General features: G+C 32.5%; 1 protein-coding gene across 3 annotated transcripts; it reads right to left on the bottom strand.

Annotated features, from left to right (window-relative positions):
- Positions 1-461: 461 nt before the first annotated feature.
- On the bottom strand, positions 462-16,647 carry LOC105321188 (mismatch repair endonuclease PMS2). 3 transcript variants are annotated; one of them, XM_034455175.2, is made up of 26 exons: positions 16,575-16,647; positions 16,190-16,341; positions 13,178-13,264; positions 12,965-13,067; positions 10,833-10,935; positions 10,572-10,741; positions 10,327-10,405; positions 10,079-10,176; positions 9,683-9,782; positions 9,486-9,570; positions 9,007-9,086; positions 8,782-8,893; positions 8,482-8,503; positions 8,313-8,337; positions 7,918-8,026; positions 7,116-7,819; positions 6,397-6,481; positions 5,963-6,062; positions 3,758-3,794; positions 3,485-3,615; positions 3,269-3,369; positions 3,027-3,095; positions 1,437-1,474; positions 895-999; positions 761-796; positions 462-597 (listed from the first exon to the last, which is right to left on the bottom strand). In XM_034455175.2, coding segments are annotated over exons 1-26 (2,796 nt in total). In that variant the 5' UTR covers positions 16,577-16,647; the 3' UTR covers positions 462-534. The 3 variants fall into 3 exon arrangements, with proteins under 3 accessions (XP_034311066.2, XP_065921443.1, XP_065921444.1); XM_066065371.1 differs by lacking the exons at positions 12,965-13,067; positions 13,178-13,264; positions 16,190-16,341; positions 16,575-16,647 and adding an exon at positions 11,229-11,687; XM_066065372.1 differs by lacking the exons at positions 10,833-10,935; positions 13,178-13,264; positions 16,190-16,341; positions 16,575-16,647.
- Between the last annotated feature and the right edge of the window lie 2,942 nt (positions 16,648-19,589).

Here is a 19,589-nt window from a genome sequence, read left to right as displayed (position 1 = left end):
AATGGAACCACGTTAATTGATTTCTATAGCCAACCCAAGTTCAAGATTCATGTAATTAATTTTGAGGATTTTTATTTTGAAATACATGTATATACATTACACTTCTATAAATCAATGTATGGTTTATCTGATCAAATGCTGTATTAACATCAAGTTAAAATCAGGCAATCTCAAAGAATTTTTAAAGTTAATTACTCTACAACTAAGAAAAGATAATAATATTCAATTTTTTCTTCTTCTTTATATATCAGTCTCTCACTATGATCATCAAATGAGCAGGAGTGATATCTCTTTTTACAATGTGACAATGACACTATAGTCTGGAGCTGATTTTTTAATGTTTCTCCTCTATAAACTAAATTAAACTTAAGTAATTTTACACATGACTTTTATAATAACATTCGTTTACCATGTCTGCAAAAGAATTAAAATACAGGCTCAAAAGCAGAATAATTCCTCAATATTTTTGTGTGTTTTTTATTCTAAAAATAAGATTAACATAGATGTACAATAAATTGAATCTCCATAGCAGACTTATTTAGGCACCATATTTAAGTTGATGAGATGTCTCATTGTTGGTCTTCCATGAGGGCAATTCTGAAATAAAAATAAATAAAAGCTTTTGAATATTATTATCACAGATTTTATCAGTGTTTTATTTGAAACTATTAATTTCAATTCTTTAGCATGATACTTTTGGTTTCCCTGCAATAACATTATAATCTTTACAATTTTTAACGTATTAAGATAAAGTGCATACCCAAGGCTGTTCGATCTCTCCCATGTGGCATACAAGCTATCAAAATAAGCAGAAGAATAAACCAATTAGACAGATAACTTTATCTATTTTTTAAGATAATTACACAATATTTTCATAAGTAAACGTTTTCTTACCTTTTTCATTTCTGATTTCTTGAGTGCAGTGCCTATCATGATTGATTTTCTGCAGGCTCTGGATGCGAACATCTGACGAACTCTGGAGGGACGACACATCACATTCTGGAAAAAATAAACAAGGGAAAACGGTGAAAAGCTATGATCAATACAAGCTAAAACATGGGGCATTGTTCACATAATTTGTAAGAAATAATCATTACGAGTAAAGTAAATGCACTGGTAATGGTTAAGTACACATCTATCTAAACATAGAATTAAGAAAATCAATTTGTGATAATGCACAAACAGAACAGGTATCATTGTCCTGCACTTTCTATTTTAAAGCATGTAACAAGGTCTTCTAAATATATAAATATTGCTGACATGCTTAATAATTAATTTAAATATTTTAAAGACAGACATACAGATACATGTACTAGTACCAAGATTTTATATGTCCTTTGAATATTTTTTATCAATAATCTTTAAAGTGGACAATGCATACATTGCTAGGCAAAAGAATTAGGTATTTCTGGCACCATACTTTTGATAACACTTACAGGTGAGTCAGACAGCATGAAGATCAGTTCTTCTATGTCTGTAAAGAAAACATGAGGCCCATGAACCTTAGCAGTCAACTGAGTGTAATACATGTGCAACTGTTGAAAGCAGTTTCATGCAAAATTTCTGGAAATGGCAGAAAAAGATTATCTTTATGATATATCTAGACTGAGGATATCTGGTTCAAAATTGAAATCCATGAAAAAACCACACATGCTTATCTGTACTAAGTGAACATATATTTACAGTAAAAATATGCTATTCCTTTACTGAGAATCTTATCATATAGTCCTTTGTGGATTTCCTATTGTGGCCCCTTTCTGATCCCAATGCTTTAAATCATGAATATAAGCCTCCCATTATGAAGAACAAATCTCTCTACATCAACAATTTAAACCCATTTTCATTTTCAGTCACTGTTCACTCACATATCTATATAAAAGCATGTTTCCATTATCATATTATTTTACAATGGTGACTACATTTATAATGGCCCCTTCCTGACCCCTGCAAGTCACAGTCTGAAAAAAATGAAACTTGAAACACCTTTGCAGCTTGCTTTACCATCAAATTTTAAGCATAATCTAAATCGTAATCATCCACAGAATTTTTCCTTTCCTCATAAATTGTCCCAATTCTGAGCCAAAGAACAAGAAACTCCATCATAACACACAACTTCAACATCAATTCACATTCCTTTCTTGAAGGAATTTTCTTGTTCTATGTAAATGTTAAATTAAACACCTTATCTCCTTGCAATTCTGTATGACCTAGGAATTCGGACATAAATAAAATGTGTATTTTTTAGTTCAAAAGATTTTTTCTGTATAATATTGTATGTAAAATTGGACCCTGCCATACTGGCCAATCTATGACCCTAATGATTACTGAATGACCCAGGTTAGCTTAAAAAAATGTTGATGAATTCAAATAGGTATAACTCTATACAAGCTTATCTTTTAAAAAGATTGGTGAGCTAGCCCTGTAGCCATCATAAAACACAGAAGCAGATTTCTAAAACATTGGTTTAAATTTCTGAATCCATTAATTAACAATAGGAAGGCACAGTGGTGTGGCCTACTGGAATTGTGCTGGAGTGGGGTCTCAATTTAGAATTGTGAATCTAGAGTGGACGTCACATCGGCAATGGCATAGCTTATTGACTGTGCCTTAATCATTATGTAGTTACTGCAATTTCAATTTCGAGGTGAAAATTTTCAAGAACCATTGGTACTGTTTTTGTAGCAATCGTATCTTCTCGGGCCTTTCCAGCAAGCTCGGAAAACATATCCGAAGTTGTTTTCCGAGCTTGAAGGAATTTAAGATAAAGTAAGCTATCTATTATAATATTGAATATAACATATAAGACCTTTAGCTACTGTTACTTTTTTACTTTTACAATAAAACACAAAACTTCATGTGAATATGATAGAGCGAAATTCAAATGGTACAGTTTATCTACAGTAGTAAAGTATTCCCAGAATCCCCCGCTATGGAGTCGAGCATGCGTATTCCAGTGAAAAGGACTAACGTAGTTGCTAGCGCTCAAGAGCGCTAGCAATTAGTTAGTCATGCACCAGTTATCTAACCTTCTTTGCCAAAGGTCCAGTTCCTGCTGACTGGGATTGAGGTGAGCTTCACTCTCTGCATGGGTGGAGCTGTCAAAATGGAGAAAAAAAACTTGATTTAAGTCTTTTTATACCAGTTATGTTTCACAAGCATTAGCTTTATATTACTGAGAGTAAAATGCATCTCTCTTCTTACAAAAATCACCAAAAAGACTAAGTCACAAAGAAAACCAAGTTTTGATAATTAAATGTAAATCACAAACCATTTTCATCAATGACAAAATCAAATCCATTTTTTCTGAACACCTCAAGGTTGTCTATCAGAGTGATTTCATTGCTGGCTGTCAGCTCCAAACTTTGGGGCCTAAAATCAGCGAAAGTTTACAAACATTTTATTTGGAACACTTCAGATACTAATGCCAAACTTACAAATTGCTACAGAAATGTGCCTTCTGCACCAGTGCAGTACTTAAGCTTACTGTATCAGCTTTTGGCATTGAATGACGGTGTGCTGTTGGAGCATTTCAAAATTGTATTTCTCATCTGTCGCATGCTGGTCCACAATAAACAAGTCATCTTTCAACTTCACAATGATAAAGCCAAGATTGAACTGAAATATTAAAGACATTGATATTTTACTGTTATCTCATTAAATGATTTAAGATCATAAAATTTAATTTGATTTTATTTATTTTAGAAACTAAGATGTACCCAACGTTTTCAAATGAGAATCAATCAAATAATTGCTTTACCTGTCCAAGGATCTGCATCTCTTTAAACATGCTTTTTCTGTACAAAAAAGAAGCACATTGATAAGTATGTATTTTATATAGTCTTTTTTCATAATAACATTACAGGTAATTCGGATCAGTGAATATATAAATTGATATAAATAAAAAAGTCCAAGATTTCCTCTTTTACCGCTCCCTCCTTTTTACTTTAGTTTGACAAGAATGAAAAGAAAATTTGATGTGAAAACCTGACATTTTTTATCTATTTGGAAATACTCTGAACACCTTGCACAATTTTTTAACATTTAATATCACCCATGTACTTTCATGCTGTTTGCAATACAAAATCACAGTAGACTATTCATTTTCAGCTGTGTCTTTAAACCTTATGTGTTATAGGGTATACTGTAGTGAAAATTCTTTGATATTTTTATTCTAGTGAATGAATACAGTGTTGACATAAAACACTTTTATAAATAATGCAAACTAGAAACCGACCAGTCAGAAAGGGCCCCGCTATGACAATTAATATAGAGAAGTGAAAAAAACTTTGAATTCCACCCTCTTTATATTAACAATTTAACATTGAATCTTCTTTAAAATTTCAAGATAATTCCTGAACATGTCCAAAAACTCTAAATAGTAACCTTGTATCTGCATGAAACAGGAATAACCTCATGCCTTATAAAAAAACTAAATTAAATATGTATTTAAGAAAGATTTAAACAGGTGTTTTATAAAATGCAAGCCTTCAGTGAATGCAAATACATTGTATCACCCAGGGTTGACCTCAACTTCAAAACAAACACCAGTTGCAGACAAAGGTGTTCATTAATCTTCATATGAAAGATAGAGATAAGCCTCTAAATTTTCTGCAGCAGGCAAGATAATTTATCCCAGGGGATTAATTGTTCTGCTCTCTCATCCCTTTCTTCTAAATTTACAATAAGATTTTTTTTTTCAGAAATGACAGAATGGGGTTATTATCTGATTACCTGTTAAAATTAACAGCATTAAGGCAGAAAAAAATAAAATAAATAATTAAAAAATAAAATAGTGAAAAAGGATATCTTAATATATATCTTGATTTTAGAATTCAATAAAATTATCATAAATCATTGTGTACGGTATATTTTAACCAAAATAAAGTATGAATATTATATTTTAAATCCATATTTCAAAGAATGTACACAATACTACACATCATTCAAAATTGACCTTAACTTCAAAACAAAGTTCATTTGCAGACACAGGCAGTGCAGTAATTAATCTCAATGTGACAGATAAAGATAAAGCTTAGGATTTTCTTCCTGTGGAAGGTTAATTAATCCCAAAGGACAAATATTGCACAGCCTTCAAGAAAACAATGGTAACATTCTCAGCAGTTATCTCTCTTTGCCCATTCATTCTTATGCATAGTTAAGGAATCTACCCCACCACCCCAGCTCCAAACCAGAAGACATAGAGAACCCAACTTAGCATCAAAATATGTATTTCTGCCTGCTGAACTACCATACCAAATTTGAACTTGATTGGGCAACCATAAAAAAAGTTATTAGAAAAAAACAGAAAATTTGTGGACGGAAGTGACAGACGGACAGACAGAAGGACGGACGGACAGAGTGATTACTATAGGGCACCCGCAAATCCTTGCGGGGCTCTAATTAAAGCAATATGAGCTGTATTTTTTAGAATTTTATTTTGCTGCAGAAACCTGCTAGTATGATAAGTCTGCATGTGACTTAAACTTTTAAGGTGAATAAAGTTTGAAAAATTCATAAATTTTTGTCAGAAGAAAGATTTCTCTTATAAGGAATATATAGCAAATCAATTTTTGTACAGGACGACAATAATTCAATTTTGCTCCAATTAAGGCTTCTTAACGGCTTTTCCCACAAAAATACAGCTTACAGAATTTTAAAACCATGATTTTTTTTGTCATTTTAGAAGAAAAACACCTTTTCGTGAAAAGAAATTTCAGTATGAAGATTGCAGCTCATATTGCTTTAATAAGTGAAAAAGTGACAGAAATGGGAAACTAGGACATACCGGTAGCTTAATATATGTATGTAATTTACATACAACATAAACGTTTCTGATCCCAGAGTTATTAATTTGGAATAGACAAAATATCATTTCACAACTAAATATCGATTCCACTTCTCTCATTAAGATCATATGAATAAATCTTGAAATTTTTTTTAATTTGAGTGAAATTCAAATTACGAGATTTCTCTGCTCAGTTCCTCCTCGGCTGACTGGTTCTCGGTAGGGGAGATCACTGCACGGAACTTCCTGCACCCATCCTCAGTACTATCCCCCTTTTCTATAAATTATCAGAGAAAAATATGAAATATCAATATTTTCAAAATATTCTGAGGATTCCATAGATGATATCTGCAGTCTGATTAAAAACTCAACCCTCACCTTTCTCTCTTTGTCAAGATTAATGTTAGACTAATCTAATCAGACTGGTGATATCTGTTGGTTTATGTACCATAATTAGATTTTCATATTTTTTTAAATTACTGATTCTGTCTATTGCTTCAACTCACTGGCCACTGATTAACTTTTTTACAAACCTGACATATACTCTTGATCCAAGAAAGATGCATACATTCAAATATTTTCAGACTACAAACAAGCAGAAGATTACTTACTTGGCTTTGTTTTAAACTTCTCTTTAAACTTTTCAAATTTAAACTGCACTGTATTTTCTCTTTTAAAATGAGATTCTTTCTCATCCTAAAGAAATAAATCAAAGAAAAAAAACCAAACATCATTTTTCAACAATTTTGATAGGAGTCTAAAAACAAGTTTGTGAACAAAAAATCCAAATTGGATGGGAGTTTACAGAAAGATGTTTTGAGGCATGTATTAGAAAAGAACATACATGAAGATCACTCATTCATGGGATTTTATTTCACATGTCTACTAGTGCTAAATTTATTTGGGATACTATTTTGAAAATCATTGATCAGAAGGTTCTGTAAGTGTACTTGTTTATTTTAATTCCTCCTTAATCTCAAATTTTAAAATTGTTTCCTAGTCACTGCAATCTTATTAACAGCTGCTGCACTTATTTACATGAACTAAAAGTTTTAGATACGGTATTTCTTTATTATAAAAAAAATAGTAAAGTTCTGTATTTTTAACAACATTGGTTACTTTATGCCATGTTGTAGTATGCTGTAAATGTGGATATTTACTGAGTGCTGTAGCAGTTTATAGTCCAAGGTAAAATATTAACCAGCATAGGTATTTTAATCACAATATAAATCTTTTTTTTAAAGAAATGATAGGACAGTTCTCACGTCCCAAATGAAAACTGGGCTTAATATTTTGACTTTTACTGTACTTGAAAATAATGAACTCTTACCAGCCTCGTGACTGTTTGTTGCAAGCTTTGGGTGGGTGCCTCAATACCTGTTTGATTGGAACACTCTGTAGAGGATGGATACCTGGGATCTTGTGTCTCAACTTTATTATCAAACACAGAGTGAACAACTTTGAGATTACTTCCAAAAAACCTATCAGAGCAATCCAAAGTCTCCTGATTATTATTTTCTGAGATATTGTCGGAATTAATGGTTGAACACACTTGGTCATCATCTGAACACACTTTGGTATCTTCAACATCTTTTTCTGAACACTCAGGGGCGACAACATGAACAATGGAAGACTTTTGACAGTTAATTCTATCACATGATCTGGAAATTGTGGACTCATCACTGTCAGAACACAAAAGATCTTCTTTATTTGACCCTGAACTAAGGTTTATTAGGGTCAATGTTTCCTGTCCCTCACGAAAGCATTCTACACTCTTTTCACAGTCTGATGAACCATAAAATATGACCTTGAAATCTGATTTTATAGAATCTCCATCTGGTCCAACTAAGAGTCCTCTCTCTGCAATACTCTTGTCTTCAGCACTTTCTTCCTTCATTTTTTCTGTGGATACAGTGATGTCATCTTCTTTTGTGATAACCAGATCATTGACTATTTCCTGTTTGATTTCAGCAGTACACGCATTGCTTTCTTTCTTGGGTGATGCAGTAAAAAGGAATCTATCAAGTCTTCTCTCTATAAGTAAACACTCTCAATCTATATTACATTACCTTCACAATCTTTAGGTCATAGAACAGTAAAAACTGCTTAAGGAATACTAGGAGGATACTGACGCTTGGGGGCAGGGCTTCTTCCCTTTTGTTGAGGAGATGCAGCTCCTTGTTGCTCAGGTTTGGCAAACGCACTAGAAAACTTTCTCTTCAAATTGCTCAATGCTGAAATCTAAAACCTTAAGATAGTTCACATGTTGAACAGCATTCAATAACTCAATTTTCTAGGTGACATTACCATTTCTATCACAATAGCAATTGAATAGATTACTCTTTTATATTACTTTTTTCAAAAATTTTTTGAATTGATATCAAATAATTGTATATCAATCGTCATAAGGTTGAGAATAAAACATGTAAATATCTACTGCAAAAGTGCAAATCATGGAAAAAAGAGAAGTTTTATCCTGATGTTTTAAACTTTACTTTCATACAACTGTAAGTACATATATTTTTACCTGATTTTTACTGTGATGGTACTGACTGTAAAGAAAAACCCCACTGAATGAACACTTCAACATACATTTCACTTAACCAAGAATAATGCAGACAATTAAAACAAATAGATAGAATAATACAGATAATCTTTATTCAGAAATTTTTTAAAAATTGCATACAGTTACATACTTGTCTGTCTTGTCATCATATTCTGCAAAATGATAAAATAAAAGATAAAAGTTTTCTCCTTAAACCATGCTCTTTAACTTCATTGATGGGGTGGAGAACTAGGGATATACAATTGAACTTCGATATCTTGAGCATTGATATCTCGAATACAATGGATATGTCGAAGTGATTAGTAAGTCCCAACCACTTATGTTTTAAGTACTTTACCCTCAATACATGTATCTCGAAAACTTGGATATCTTAAGTTTTTAAACAGTCCCATCTAGTCCAAGATAATGAAGTTTGACTGTATGTACTTACTTGTATCTGATGGGTCATTGGCTGAGGACGACTTCATTTGAAACTCTTTGTCCATAAAAGTGGCTAATGGATACGATGACACAGTAGGTTCATAAATCCTGACCAGGGAAGTCTGCAAAGAAAACCAGTACATGTAATGTGACTGATGAGTGGCCAGCAAAGAAGGAGCATTCTATGTTTGATGGTTGCTAGCAGAAAGAAATTTTCTCTTAACAAAATACTTACTTTGATAGTGGCCAAAAGAATTTTCTCATTTTCCATGAAGATCTGACGTTTGTCAGGAGTGACATTGACATCTACAGATTCTACAATACACAAGTCACATCATCTCATGTAGATATCATATAGATATCATGTAGATATCATGTAGATAGTATTCAATAGCAATCTTTTTTTGGCACGTCTTTATGTTTTCAATATTGACCCAAGAACTCTTGCATTATGTAGCATTTTAAATACATGAAGTCAATGTACAATGCAAACCTACAACTTACATCATCTAAAATGTACCAGATTTTAATTCTCTCTAAATTGTTGAACATATACCAATACATGGAACTGTACTCACACAAAATTAGTACAGCTTTGTCCTTTGCTTACCATATTAAGACAACCCTTATACATGTGTATTATTGACATTCAATTTGCTACTCTTGGTTCTGTTGTTTTCATCAGTCTAAAGAGTGCTTTAATTAATTGCCAACCTTTTTTCATGGTGATATGTAGAGCCACAAATGGATACTGGTGTCGATTATACTGATGGTAGATTTCATTCACAACCTTTGAAATCTGAAGAATAATTTGAGGCATAAAAACACCTGATATCTTGTTAGGCAAATCCAAAATTCTTTTAAGAAATGAAATAATTTTATATAATGTATTATGATAGGGGTGTTATCACCTTCGCTGAATCACAGGGTCGACCATTGATAAAGATAAACTGTCTGTCGGTGCTGCTTCTTCCCTGACCATGAGCACACTTAGACACAAAGCCTTCCATCCTGTCCAAAAATCCGTAGAAAATTTCATCATTAAACATAAGAAAGGAGCATAAAAGGATATTCTTTGAATTTTTAAAAAATAACAGCTCAGCCTGTGGCACCATGTTTGTAAATCATGACATCTCAGAAAGAATGGGAATGATTAAAAAAAAAAAAAGTATTTTGAAGAAGACGACACGCTGAACTTGGAATTAACTTTAATCAACCTTACTTTATGTATAGGAATGAAAGTTTTAGAATGATTGAGTAAATCACTGCAAGGTTAGTGAAAGATTCAGAATAATTGTAAAGCAGACCTGAAGCAATCCCTGATATCTTCAGTGAGCTTGAGATTGAACTCATCCATAACTTCTTCACTTGGGTCATATTTCTTGAACTCCATAAGACTTTGCATCTTCAAAGACATATTAACTTACATTTATAAAGTTTCAATGAAAGCAGTTTAAATCCCACATATACCAGTAAACGATAAATATCAACATCCACAAGTAAGTGATAATTGGCTAAAATAAAGTACCAGTAACAGATGTAATTGATCTAATACCTGCTTGGGTCCAAACACATCAGCAATATTTTCTCTCAGTGTTTTGTTTCCACTGCTTGACACCACAGTTGATCTTCCACTACAAGAAAGATCAAATTCAAAACAATAAAGAATCAATGTAAAAGACTTAAAAAATATGGCTTGTTACAGTTCAGAATTTTCATTAAAAAATCATATTTTGTTTACATTTGGTATTCACATTTGTACTGGTAGCTCTTCACTGTAGGTCTGAGCATCATACTTACCCTTTCTTGGTTTGGTTGGAGCAGGTAATCCTGACCCCTGTACTAATTATACAGTAGGAGGTTAGGACCTGCACCATTTTACTGAATTCCTTTTTGATGTTTCTCTGGAACTCTTTATGACGGACAGGCAGAGTGGAGAATAGATCTTGTAGAAGTACTGTGGTCCCTCCCTGCACAAGATTAGGAATAAAGATTATGGAAGATCATATATTTTCACATGCATTACAATTGAAAACTTTGTGTTATCTGAATGAATTAAACCTGTCTGGCATGAGGGGTCCTTGTCTTTATTTTTCCATTATAATCAAATTCCAATTTGGTGCCAACACTGGCATCTTTGTGTTTGGTTGTTACTGTAAGTGAGCTATAAAAGAAAAAACTAGAACTGTCCTAATGGGACTAATACCCCTGCAAGGCTACCAGGTAATTTCAAATGGGACAAATAATTGAATTGAATAATAAAGGTTTGGAACACATACAAATAAAAAAATTATAGAATTGTAAACAAAAAAATTAGTTAACAAAGAAAAATTAAAATCAAAATTGTCATAATTTCACTTTAAATACATATGTATAACAGTAATACATTTACAAATTTATGTATCTGATTTTTTTTATTTAATTGTTTTAAAGAAAAACCAACAAAATGACAATAACCTCTCCCTTTGCAGTAAATGGAAATACCGGTAGCCAAGCAATGCTCTTCTGTTGATAAAACTTTGAATATCTTTCTAATAAGAGTCTTGACAGATGCAGTTACTGTGGAATCATTAGAATTCGTGGTGGCTCAATTTTCGTGGTATTCGTGGGTAGCCCTCCCCTACAAATTTAAATCCTCAGCGAAAACAATTTTAGAAAGAGTTATCTGTGTTACTGAAACAGTAACCGACGCATCCTCGAAATTACATCCCCGCGAATGAACAAATAATTCACAATCCACGAAAATTGGCCCCCACGAATTTAAATGATTCCACAGTAGTTATTTCAAATTTTCCTCACTTTCTCCTATGGTACAATGGAACTCCATATCAGAAAATTGATCCCATAGGACTATGATTTTTTTTTATGAGCTTGTTAAAAATTAACTCCCAAAACATTACCATAATTACCATACTATGTAAAAATATGTAAAGAAAGAAAACTTAATATTACAACCAATTTTAAAATTGCCAAAACACTACAATCACTTCAGTAATTTTGAATTTCATTTAAATTAATGCCCTATAGGGTCACTTCAATTTACTTGACTAATAAATTTAAACAACTTCTAAAAATAGTTAACTTCTTTATTAATAATGATATTATTTATTTCCTTATAATGATAGAAACTTTTGGTTTACATGAAACAGTTTTAAAATAGCCCCAAAACCACCGCCCATTTTACAGATTATCAATTTTCCCTAAACACATGCTCCATCTGAACCATGGCTCAGATAATGGCCCTCTTGGGACAAATGAATTCAGCCACACTTGTCTTTGATGTTCTCATTAGCTCCTAAGAATTTATCATTAACAAACAAAAATTTTGCATTGTCAGTTGATAGAATACTTATAATAAAAAAATAAATTTAGTTAAGACATAAAGACAAAAAACCTCCATCTGGATGTATTTATATAAATATATCTTAAAGTGTTTTAATACTATATATTTACATTCTACTGTGTTTTTCCATTAAATTCTGTGATCTTCAAATGCCTCTAAATGCAACAAGTAGTCAAAGGTCAAATTGACGAGTTTTATTATGACGTCACAAACGTTGAACGCTGTAAACTGCAACGTCACAAGCGAAAATCAAAGTTCACGCTTGTGGCTGTTACTGTGGCTCTTCCATTAATATCACCTTACCCTTAGGATAAGATAGAAATTTTAAGGTATGATTCACATTTGCAGACAAGGCAAGAAGTTAAAAAATGTAAATATAAGCATTAAATCATGATTTAATGCTAACGCGCGTTACTTAATTTGTATGCACACACCGCTGCAGTTATGAGAGTGTATACTTCAAAAAATCATGATTCAATGCTATATAATCTGTAAGGATTACCTTCCTTACTTTTCAACATCAGTGTACAATATATAGAATTAGGAAAATGAAAACTGTCATAAAATCATTAAAACTTGTCTGATCTTAAAAAAAATTGCAGGTGCACATCTTCAGATGGTGATCAACATATGTGCAAATTTTCAGACTGTTCCATGCAGTAGTAAAAAATTCTATAGGGGGGACAAAGTTGGGTCTATAGACAGACGGACAGGGTGAAACCAATGTACCCCCCTAAACTTCGTTTGCGGGGGTATAAAAACAACATCTCTAATCACTCTCTCAAAAATTGTTAATTCATCTTAAATAGTTTATTTTTCATGCACGTCATACATCATGGCAATGGTTTACCTGAGAGCACACAGAGAGCTCAGTGCTTCCCCTCGAAAACCAAATGTACCAACATTTATCAGGTCAGTAAAGTCCTGGAGCTTAGAAGTGTGATGCTTTAAAGCTGCAGGGAAAATTCATATCATTTAATAACATGCCATGCATGGAATTCATCCACAAAATAACCGACCTATCGGCACATGCCAGTAAAGAATGGAACAAAGGGTCACATACTTAGTCCTTCAAAGTTATTTTCTTCCACTCCACTTCCATTATCACTGACTTCAACTGACTCCAGCCCATAGTCCTTGAGTTTTATTTCTGAAAAGCAAATATATACATGTATGTATGTTCACGTGTAAACTACAAATTAATAAAATTGGCTAATTGTATTCAGCGCATCGGGGCGCCCGCCTTCCATCTCATCTCTCTTATTCCAAGTACCAGTAAAATCTTCCCTTAGTAGAACACTCAAATGATGTATTTATTTTCTTTATTTTAAAGCATTATCGCTTAAACTAATGTCGAGAATTATTATGCCTTCTGTCAGTTTGTCACTATATATTCAATACTCATCTATTTTCGCATAGTATCAAAGGATTTATATAGCGTAAGCATACTATGCCGAAATAGAGCACGGCAAATATTTTCAACGAAAATCCTTCAAGCGCCGACAGCGGGATTCGAACTCACGACGCTAAAATCCTTCCAGCTTGAAGCCCAACACGTTACCGCAACGCTGTATTCGCCGTTAATATATTTTACGGTATTTATATATATATATCACGTAGATATACACGACTGACATCAAGCAATTAAAATTATTCATTTTTCAAAAAACACTTCATTATTGGCGGTAATTTTAAAGTTTAAGTTTCTTATAAACTTTTGAACAAATTGATTGAACATTTTTCAAAGAAATTCTACATGAGAATCACAAAAACGCTTTTTTAAATGACGCTTGATAAAGAATGTACAAGAAAAAAATTCAATGAGATTTCGTCTGCTAAACATTTCGAGTTTTCTCGGTAAGGACAAACGTCTCTCATATCTTGAAAAGAACATAAACCTTTGTTGACTTTTTATTGTACAACAACTTGTTGATTAAATAAACAATCAAATCAATTGATTAATTTGAAAAAAAAAACCCAAACAAACGCTTGCTTTTCAAGTGATTATTTTTAGGGACTTGTCAACACTCGAACGTCACAGCTACTGATAGCAAAGCACGTCAGTATATTCAACAGTCGGCATAATAATAACAATAGTGTTGTGTTGTGCATGTACTATGCCTAAATAGTAGTCAGGGTTTGATACATAGTGCACTCGCCTCCGGCTCGTGCACTATGTATCAAACCCTGACTACTATTTAGGCATAGTACATGCACAACACAACACTATTATATAAATATCAAGCCCAATTGTAATTACTTTGTCAAACTGTTTTGATTCAGTCGCTTTAACGATAGGCGGTAGAGCTTTCATATATATCTGCATAATATCGCTTGGATTTTGTCAATTTTGCTATAGACCTAACTTTGAGTGGTTGGAGCTTTGGTTTTTATTTCCTTTGGACATCACCGAACAATAAATCTCTAACATGCCATTGATCCTGGAGTCTAGTCTACTCTTGTAAGACTAATTTTGGCTTTAAAATGCCATACAGGGTAGCAGTGTTTCACAAAGACATACTCTTCGTATTTATTAATACCTGGGATCATCTAGAAATTGGACTTTTTGAGCCAATGGCCAAACTGGCCTAAACATAATGAACGGGGAGTATGCGACCTTCCTGTATATGTAAGTTTACATGTATAGCCAATGGATTCAATTGTCCATACTGGCTGTTTTTAATGTGAATTATATGATATTAATATCATATATACGTTTACACACGGCTAAGCGTCGTCTGAGAAATGTATATTATTCTAAGAATTATGACAAGAAGGCCCTTGATTTGTACTACAGACATTTTCTATCACTTCAATTTCTCCTGCACATATATTCCCGATATATTGTTATTTATCAAGCAAAAATTTCTTGCCAATTTAAATATAATAATAATGCATGTACTACCATACATATGCACAAAGGATAACCAAAATAAATTAAGTTTTCCTCTCCAGTACCCGTTACATGAACGAATACTTATTCAGAGTATGATTTCTCCCCGTAGATTGTGGTTCAGGGCATAGCTGTCTGACGTTGAAATATTTCTTTTAACAATATGATAATTCTCTGTACTATAAGAATAATTAACTATCTGTTTATTGCAAGAACTTTTTTTAACATCAGCTAGCCGCGTAGCTGCTGTTGTACCCCACTCCCTAGCCCCCCCCCCCCCCCCCCACCCCCCCATGTTTTCGAAATAAAATAAAGCTGATTTCTAATGGAATTTAGCATTGTATAAAAATAACATGAAGTTTAATGACAAAAACTTAAAATTGTATTTAATTGTACACATCAAACAAACTTGAAACAAAGCTAACAGTATAAGAAATGTTTTATAGATTTCTTTCTCTCATTCATTTATCACCTTTATTCTCATATACTCATGTTTCTAATAGTTTTCCAATGAAAAAAAAATCCCATGTCTAGTTCAAATCAACTTATTGATATCAGGATTATTTATTACTTTGTGTATCATCCTAGTGTCCATCATTGTTCGCTTCTTAACCCAATCTGGCAGAGTGAAACAACGTGCCCGATGATAATAAAATCATATACCTCGGTAATCGATAATTTAATTTACAAACAAAATCTGTTGCACGAGCGTGTCGACGCGCTGATTACAATTAGCCATAAAATTTTAATTAACATTGTTCTCTTAATCAGTACACCAGCATTTGCAAGTCACACTACTGGCGTGCGACCAGTTCTCGCCGAATACCATTTCTCGCCAGTACATTGTGACATCATTTTTCGTCTATAATTTTATGTGTTGATAAAGTGACGTCACAATGTACTGGCGAGAAATGGTACTCGGCGAGAACAATCGCACGCCAGTATAGATTTAGCTGTCAGATTTAAAATTCTAATTCAAAGTCTTTCATAATCAATTTGTTTTGACTCACATCAATGAACCTATATAAAATATAATTAATAATACTGCCTAAGCCATATCAAGCAACTTTAGTTTGTTGCCCTCTGAGCCACATAATATAAGTATAATATGAATCATTTCATATCTAATGCCTAATATCACGTATATGGGATAATCGATAGCCTCTCTATTCCTGTACTTGCCAACAGATGTAGCCCCTGCATCAATGCTATTTTCCACCAACTCTTTCACTGCTGTTGCAAGCGTTAATACAACTTGTCCAGAGCAGATTCTGTGAACCGACTTTTTATCAATTGCTTTGATTTCTTTGGCCAGTGATGCATGTTTCTCCTCCCTGCAAACAAACTTGAAATAAAACTCTAAGCCTATATAAATTTTGTAATTTAGATTTGGCGCCCTTATCAAGTTTGTTATTTTCAACACAAAAATAAACAATAACAAACTTAACAATTAAAACATTCCTTAATTTATGAAGTTAATCAAAAGAACATTAAATTCAAAGGTTTTTTTTACACATGATGAAATATGATAAGCTACAAAATTCCATATTATAATTCTGAGACTTACATATGTGGGCGAAATGAAAGTAAAAACGAAGTAAAAGCACGGATGAAAATATTTATTTGTTAGTTTGTACAACTTTTATTCTCGGTTAAGATGAAAATGGGCATTCCGTCAGGTTATGTTAAAGACTCTACCGCTTGTATTTATATAATAATATAATGTGAAACTCACCCAAATATTTCATGCAATAAAAGTTTATAGCATATATAAAAATCTTCCCCTTCACAAAATATGTGGCAAACTTTTCTCTTTTTAAACTGACTTTGTATATATAAGAAGTGGGAAAATATAGCTAAACGTTTAAAAGTGGACCGTAAACCCTTGGCTTGCGAAGATGTCTTTTAAAGGAGGCTGCAGTTACTTGAAATGTTTGAAGAAAATGATGTCAATTTTATCATACACAAGTGGCTTACATACGAGATTATGATAGACATTTGAATGACATCATAGTGTAAAAAGCTGATACCCAGCTACTTGAAATTGTACAATAATTGTTCCAAAATAACACACATGCATCTCATAATAAATTACAACTGTAAATGTACCTGTTATATTTGCAGGAATTTTAGAGCCCTCAATTTTACTGATTATATGGCACTTAATTCAAACTACTCTAACTTGCATAAAGTGTAAGGTTTTGATTTATGGTATATATATATTTTTTAAAATATCAAAAGATATATGGCATCATCAAAAGGTAAACTTACAAACACTGTATATCCAGAGGGTTTTTTTCTCGCGTGTCACAAAATTTGTAAAAAATGGGCTAATTTATTTGCGATAGTCTTTTTTTTTTTTTTGGTTTGTTATCAGAGACACAAGTATACGTATTTAAAAGCAAAAAATGTCGGTCAGAACAGAGCTATGTATTTTTGCACTGTGAAAGTGATCGCAAAAACGCGAAAATTGGATCACTGCAAAATCAAAACAACCAAACATACGGTAATTTTTCTCGTTAATCTTAAGTTCAACTTTTGAACCCAATATTCGTGTATATTATAACTGTGCTCAGTGGAACTAGGATGTTTATAACCACTTCTTTTTACTTTCATTACGTATAAAATATGTCCCCTTTTAAAACAGTCTTTGAATCATAACACTTATCTAAAATAGTAATTTTCGTTCGGTTTTTTTTTATTATAGCTTTTTTGAAATCTGATTACGGCCACGTTAAAAAAATAATTTGTTTACCCTATCCCGACCGACTGATAAAAACCAACCCGATTCAAAATATTTTAATGGTAATCTGAACATTTTCTCGGCATTGAAATTGAGCTTTTGGAGATCTTTTGTTGTTGATTTTGTCCAACAATTTCTCTACCCGCCGACACAATGTTCAGTAAGGCGGTTGAGGGCCACGCAAAAACAATTTTTCAAAGGTAGCCTTAGGATAGCTTATGCAATATGATTTTCCTAGATAATATCTTATTTTTCTCTTCTCAGCTATCTTCAAGAAGAATGTTTTACATAGTCAATGATAAAGGAAAGATTAACTGCATGTGCTTCATCGATATCATCAATGTTTGATCGTGCATTGCTATCATGCATGTATTAAAATTAAACACCCTCCCAAACACCGATTCTTTATCACGTACATTGACAGCTGCACATGTTTCACTTTTCAGGGCTAAATAAAGTACATATATATACGTATGTTTATGTCTGATCTATTATTAAAATACAGATGTCTCATAACTCTATTGGATAAATTTGCATTACATCCATCTCCGTATTGAATACCACAGATGTGTTTTACAACACAATTGTACAATAAACAATTGACTCTAATACACTAAAAGATTTGCGTGTTCACCATGAATTAGTTTTTTGTTGTCAAACTAAACAATAAAATTCCTTCTTTAGTAATTCATGACATATGGATATGACAGCGACATTGAAGAAAAAATACATGTAGGTCTACATTACCCGAGTTAGCAGGTTATGTAGATCTAATTTTTTTTCTGCAATAATTAATATTTACATATGATTGTACTTTTTTCTTTTAATGAATTAAGAAATGATCCTAAAGAGAAAATTATTAAAATTAACTAAATAATTTTTAATGTATATCACTACGTAACACTGTAGATAAACGAAATAGTCAAGTCGTCTTTTCCAGTGTCTTTAATTGCCTGTGATAACACTACGTATCGATTTTGTACTTTAAAACCCATAACTTCAAATGACGCCAAATTGAGGCGCCAGCGGGGTTTGCTTATTTATATCTAATCGTACGATGGCTTAAAATTATATAAATATAAGTAATAAGGAATCATTCTTTGAATATTATGAGGTGACAATTTCGGTCGAGGCGTGATCAAATCTATCATAAAGCCCTTCGGGCTTTATTGAATTTGATCACGCCCCGACCGAAATTATCACCTCACAATACTCAAAGAATGCATCTTTATTCCTTAAATATAGGAATATCATTGTGATTATATTTCGTGCAGTTCGGGATTTTTCTTAGGTTGCAAGAAGGTTTTGACCGATCGATAACTGGTTAGAAGTGGATCGTGTGGATTATAGTCAGTTTCTATAGAGTTATGAATAACAACCGGTTTTCTTTAGATACTCGGTAGATGTCAATCAACTTTTTGAATATAATTGATGTACATTTGTTACTTTGGGGTGACAACACTTTATCTTATGATGAAAACATAAAAATATTTAAAGAAGTTCATACATTTATACAAAAGTGTGGTAGATTTATCTAAGTTTTTAAATTATTTGCATAACTTTCTTATCCAACCTAATTCTAATTCTAGATTTAAAACTAATGATTTATTTGTATTTCATTACATGTTTTATAACTGTTATCAATGTTAACTGGCATTGTATGGCACTGTAATATATTATGTACAAGGAGAGGACATTCTAAGTTTTTGGAACTTGTGTCCAATCCTTTTGGCATTAGTCAATAAAATATGTTCAACACAACACATGTCAATCAATCAACATGAATCAATCTATTAATATTGTTATATCATTATCAGTTGTATTCTTATCCCATACTGA

This window comes from Magallana gigas, chromosome 7 (genome assembly GCF_963853765.1).
Source record: "Magallana gigas chromosome 7, xbMagGiga1.1, whole genome shotgun sequence".
NCBI lineage: Eukaryota > Metazoa > Mollusca > Bivalvia > Ostreida > Ostreidae > Magallana > Magallana gigas.
This window is presented reverse-complemented; position numbering and strand designations above follow the sequence as displayed.

Bases quoted from the DNA above. Each gene is read 5' to 3' on its own strand.
- LOC105321188 (XM_034455175.2), bottom strand. The intron at 6,063-6,396 runs GTAAGTAATCTT...GATAATTTATAG, and splicing joins GAAGTTTAAAACAAAGCCAA to AAAAGGGGGATAGTACTGAG. The intron at 598-760 runs GTATGCACTTTA...TTTTTATTTCAG, and splicing joins GAGAGATCGAACAGCCTTGG to AATTGCCCTCATGGAAGACC.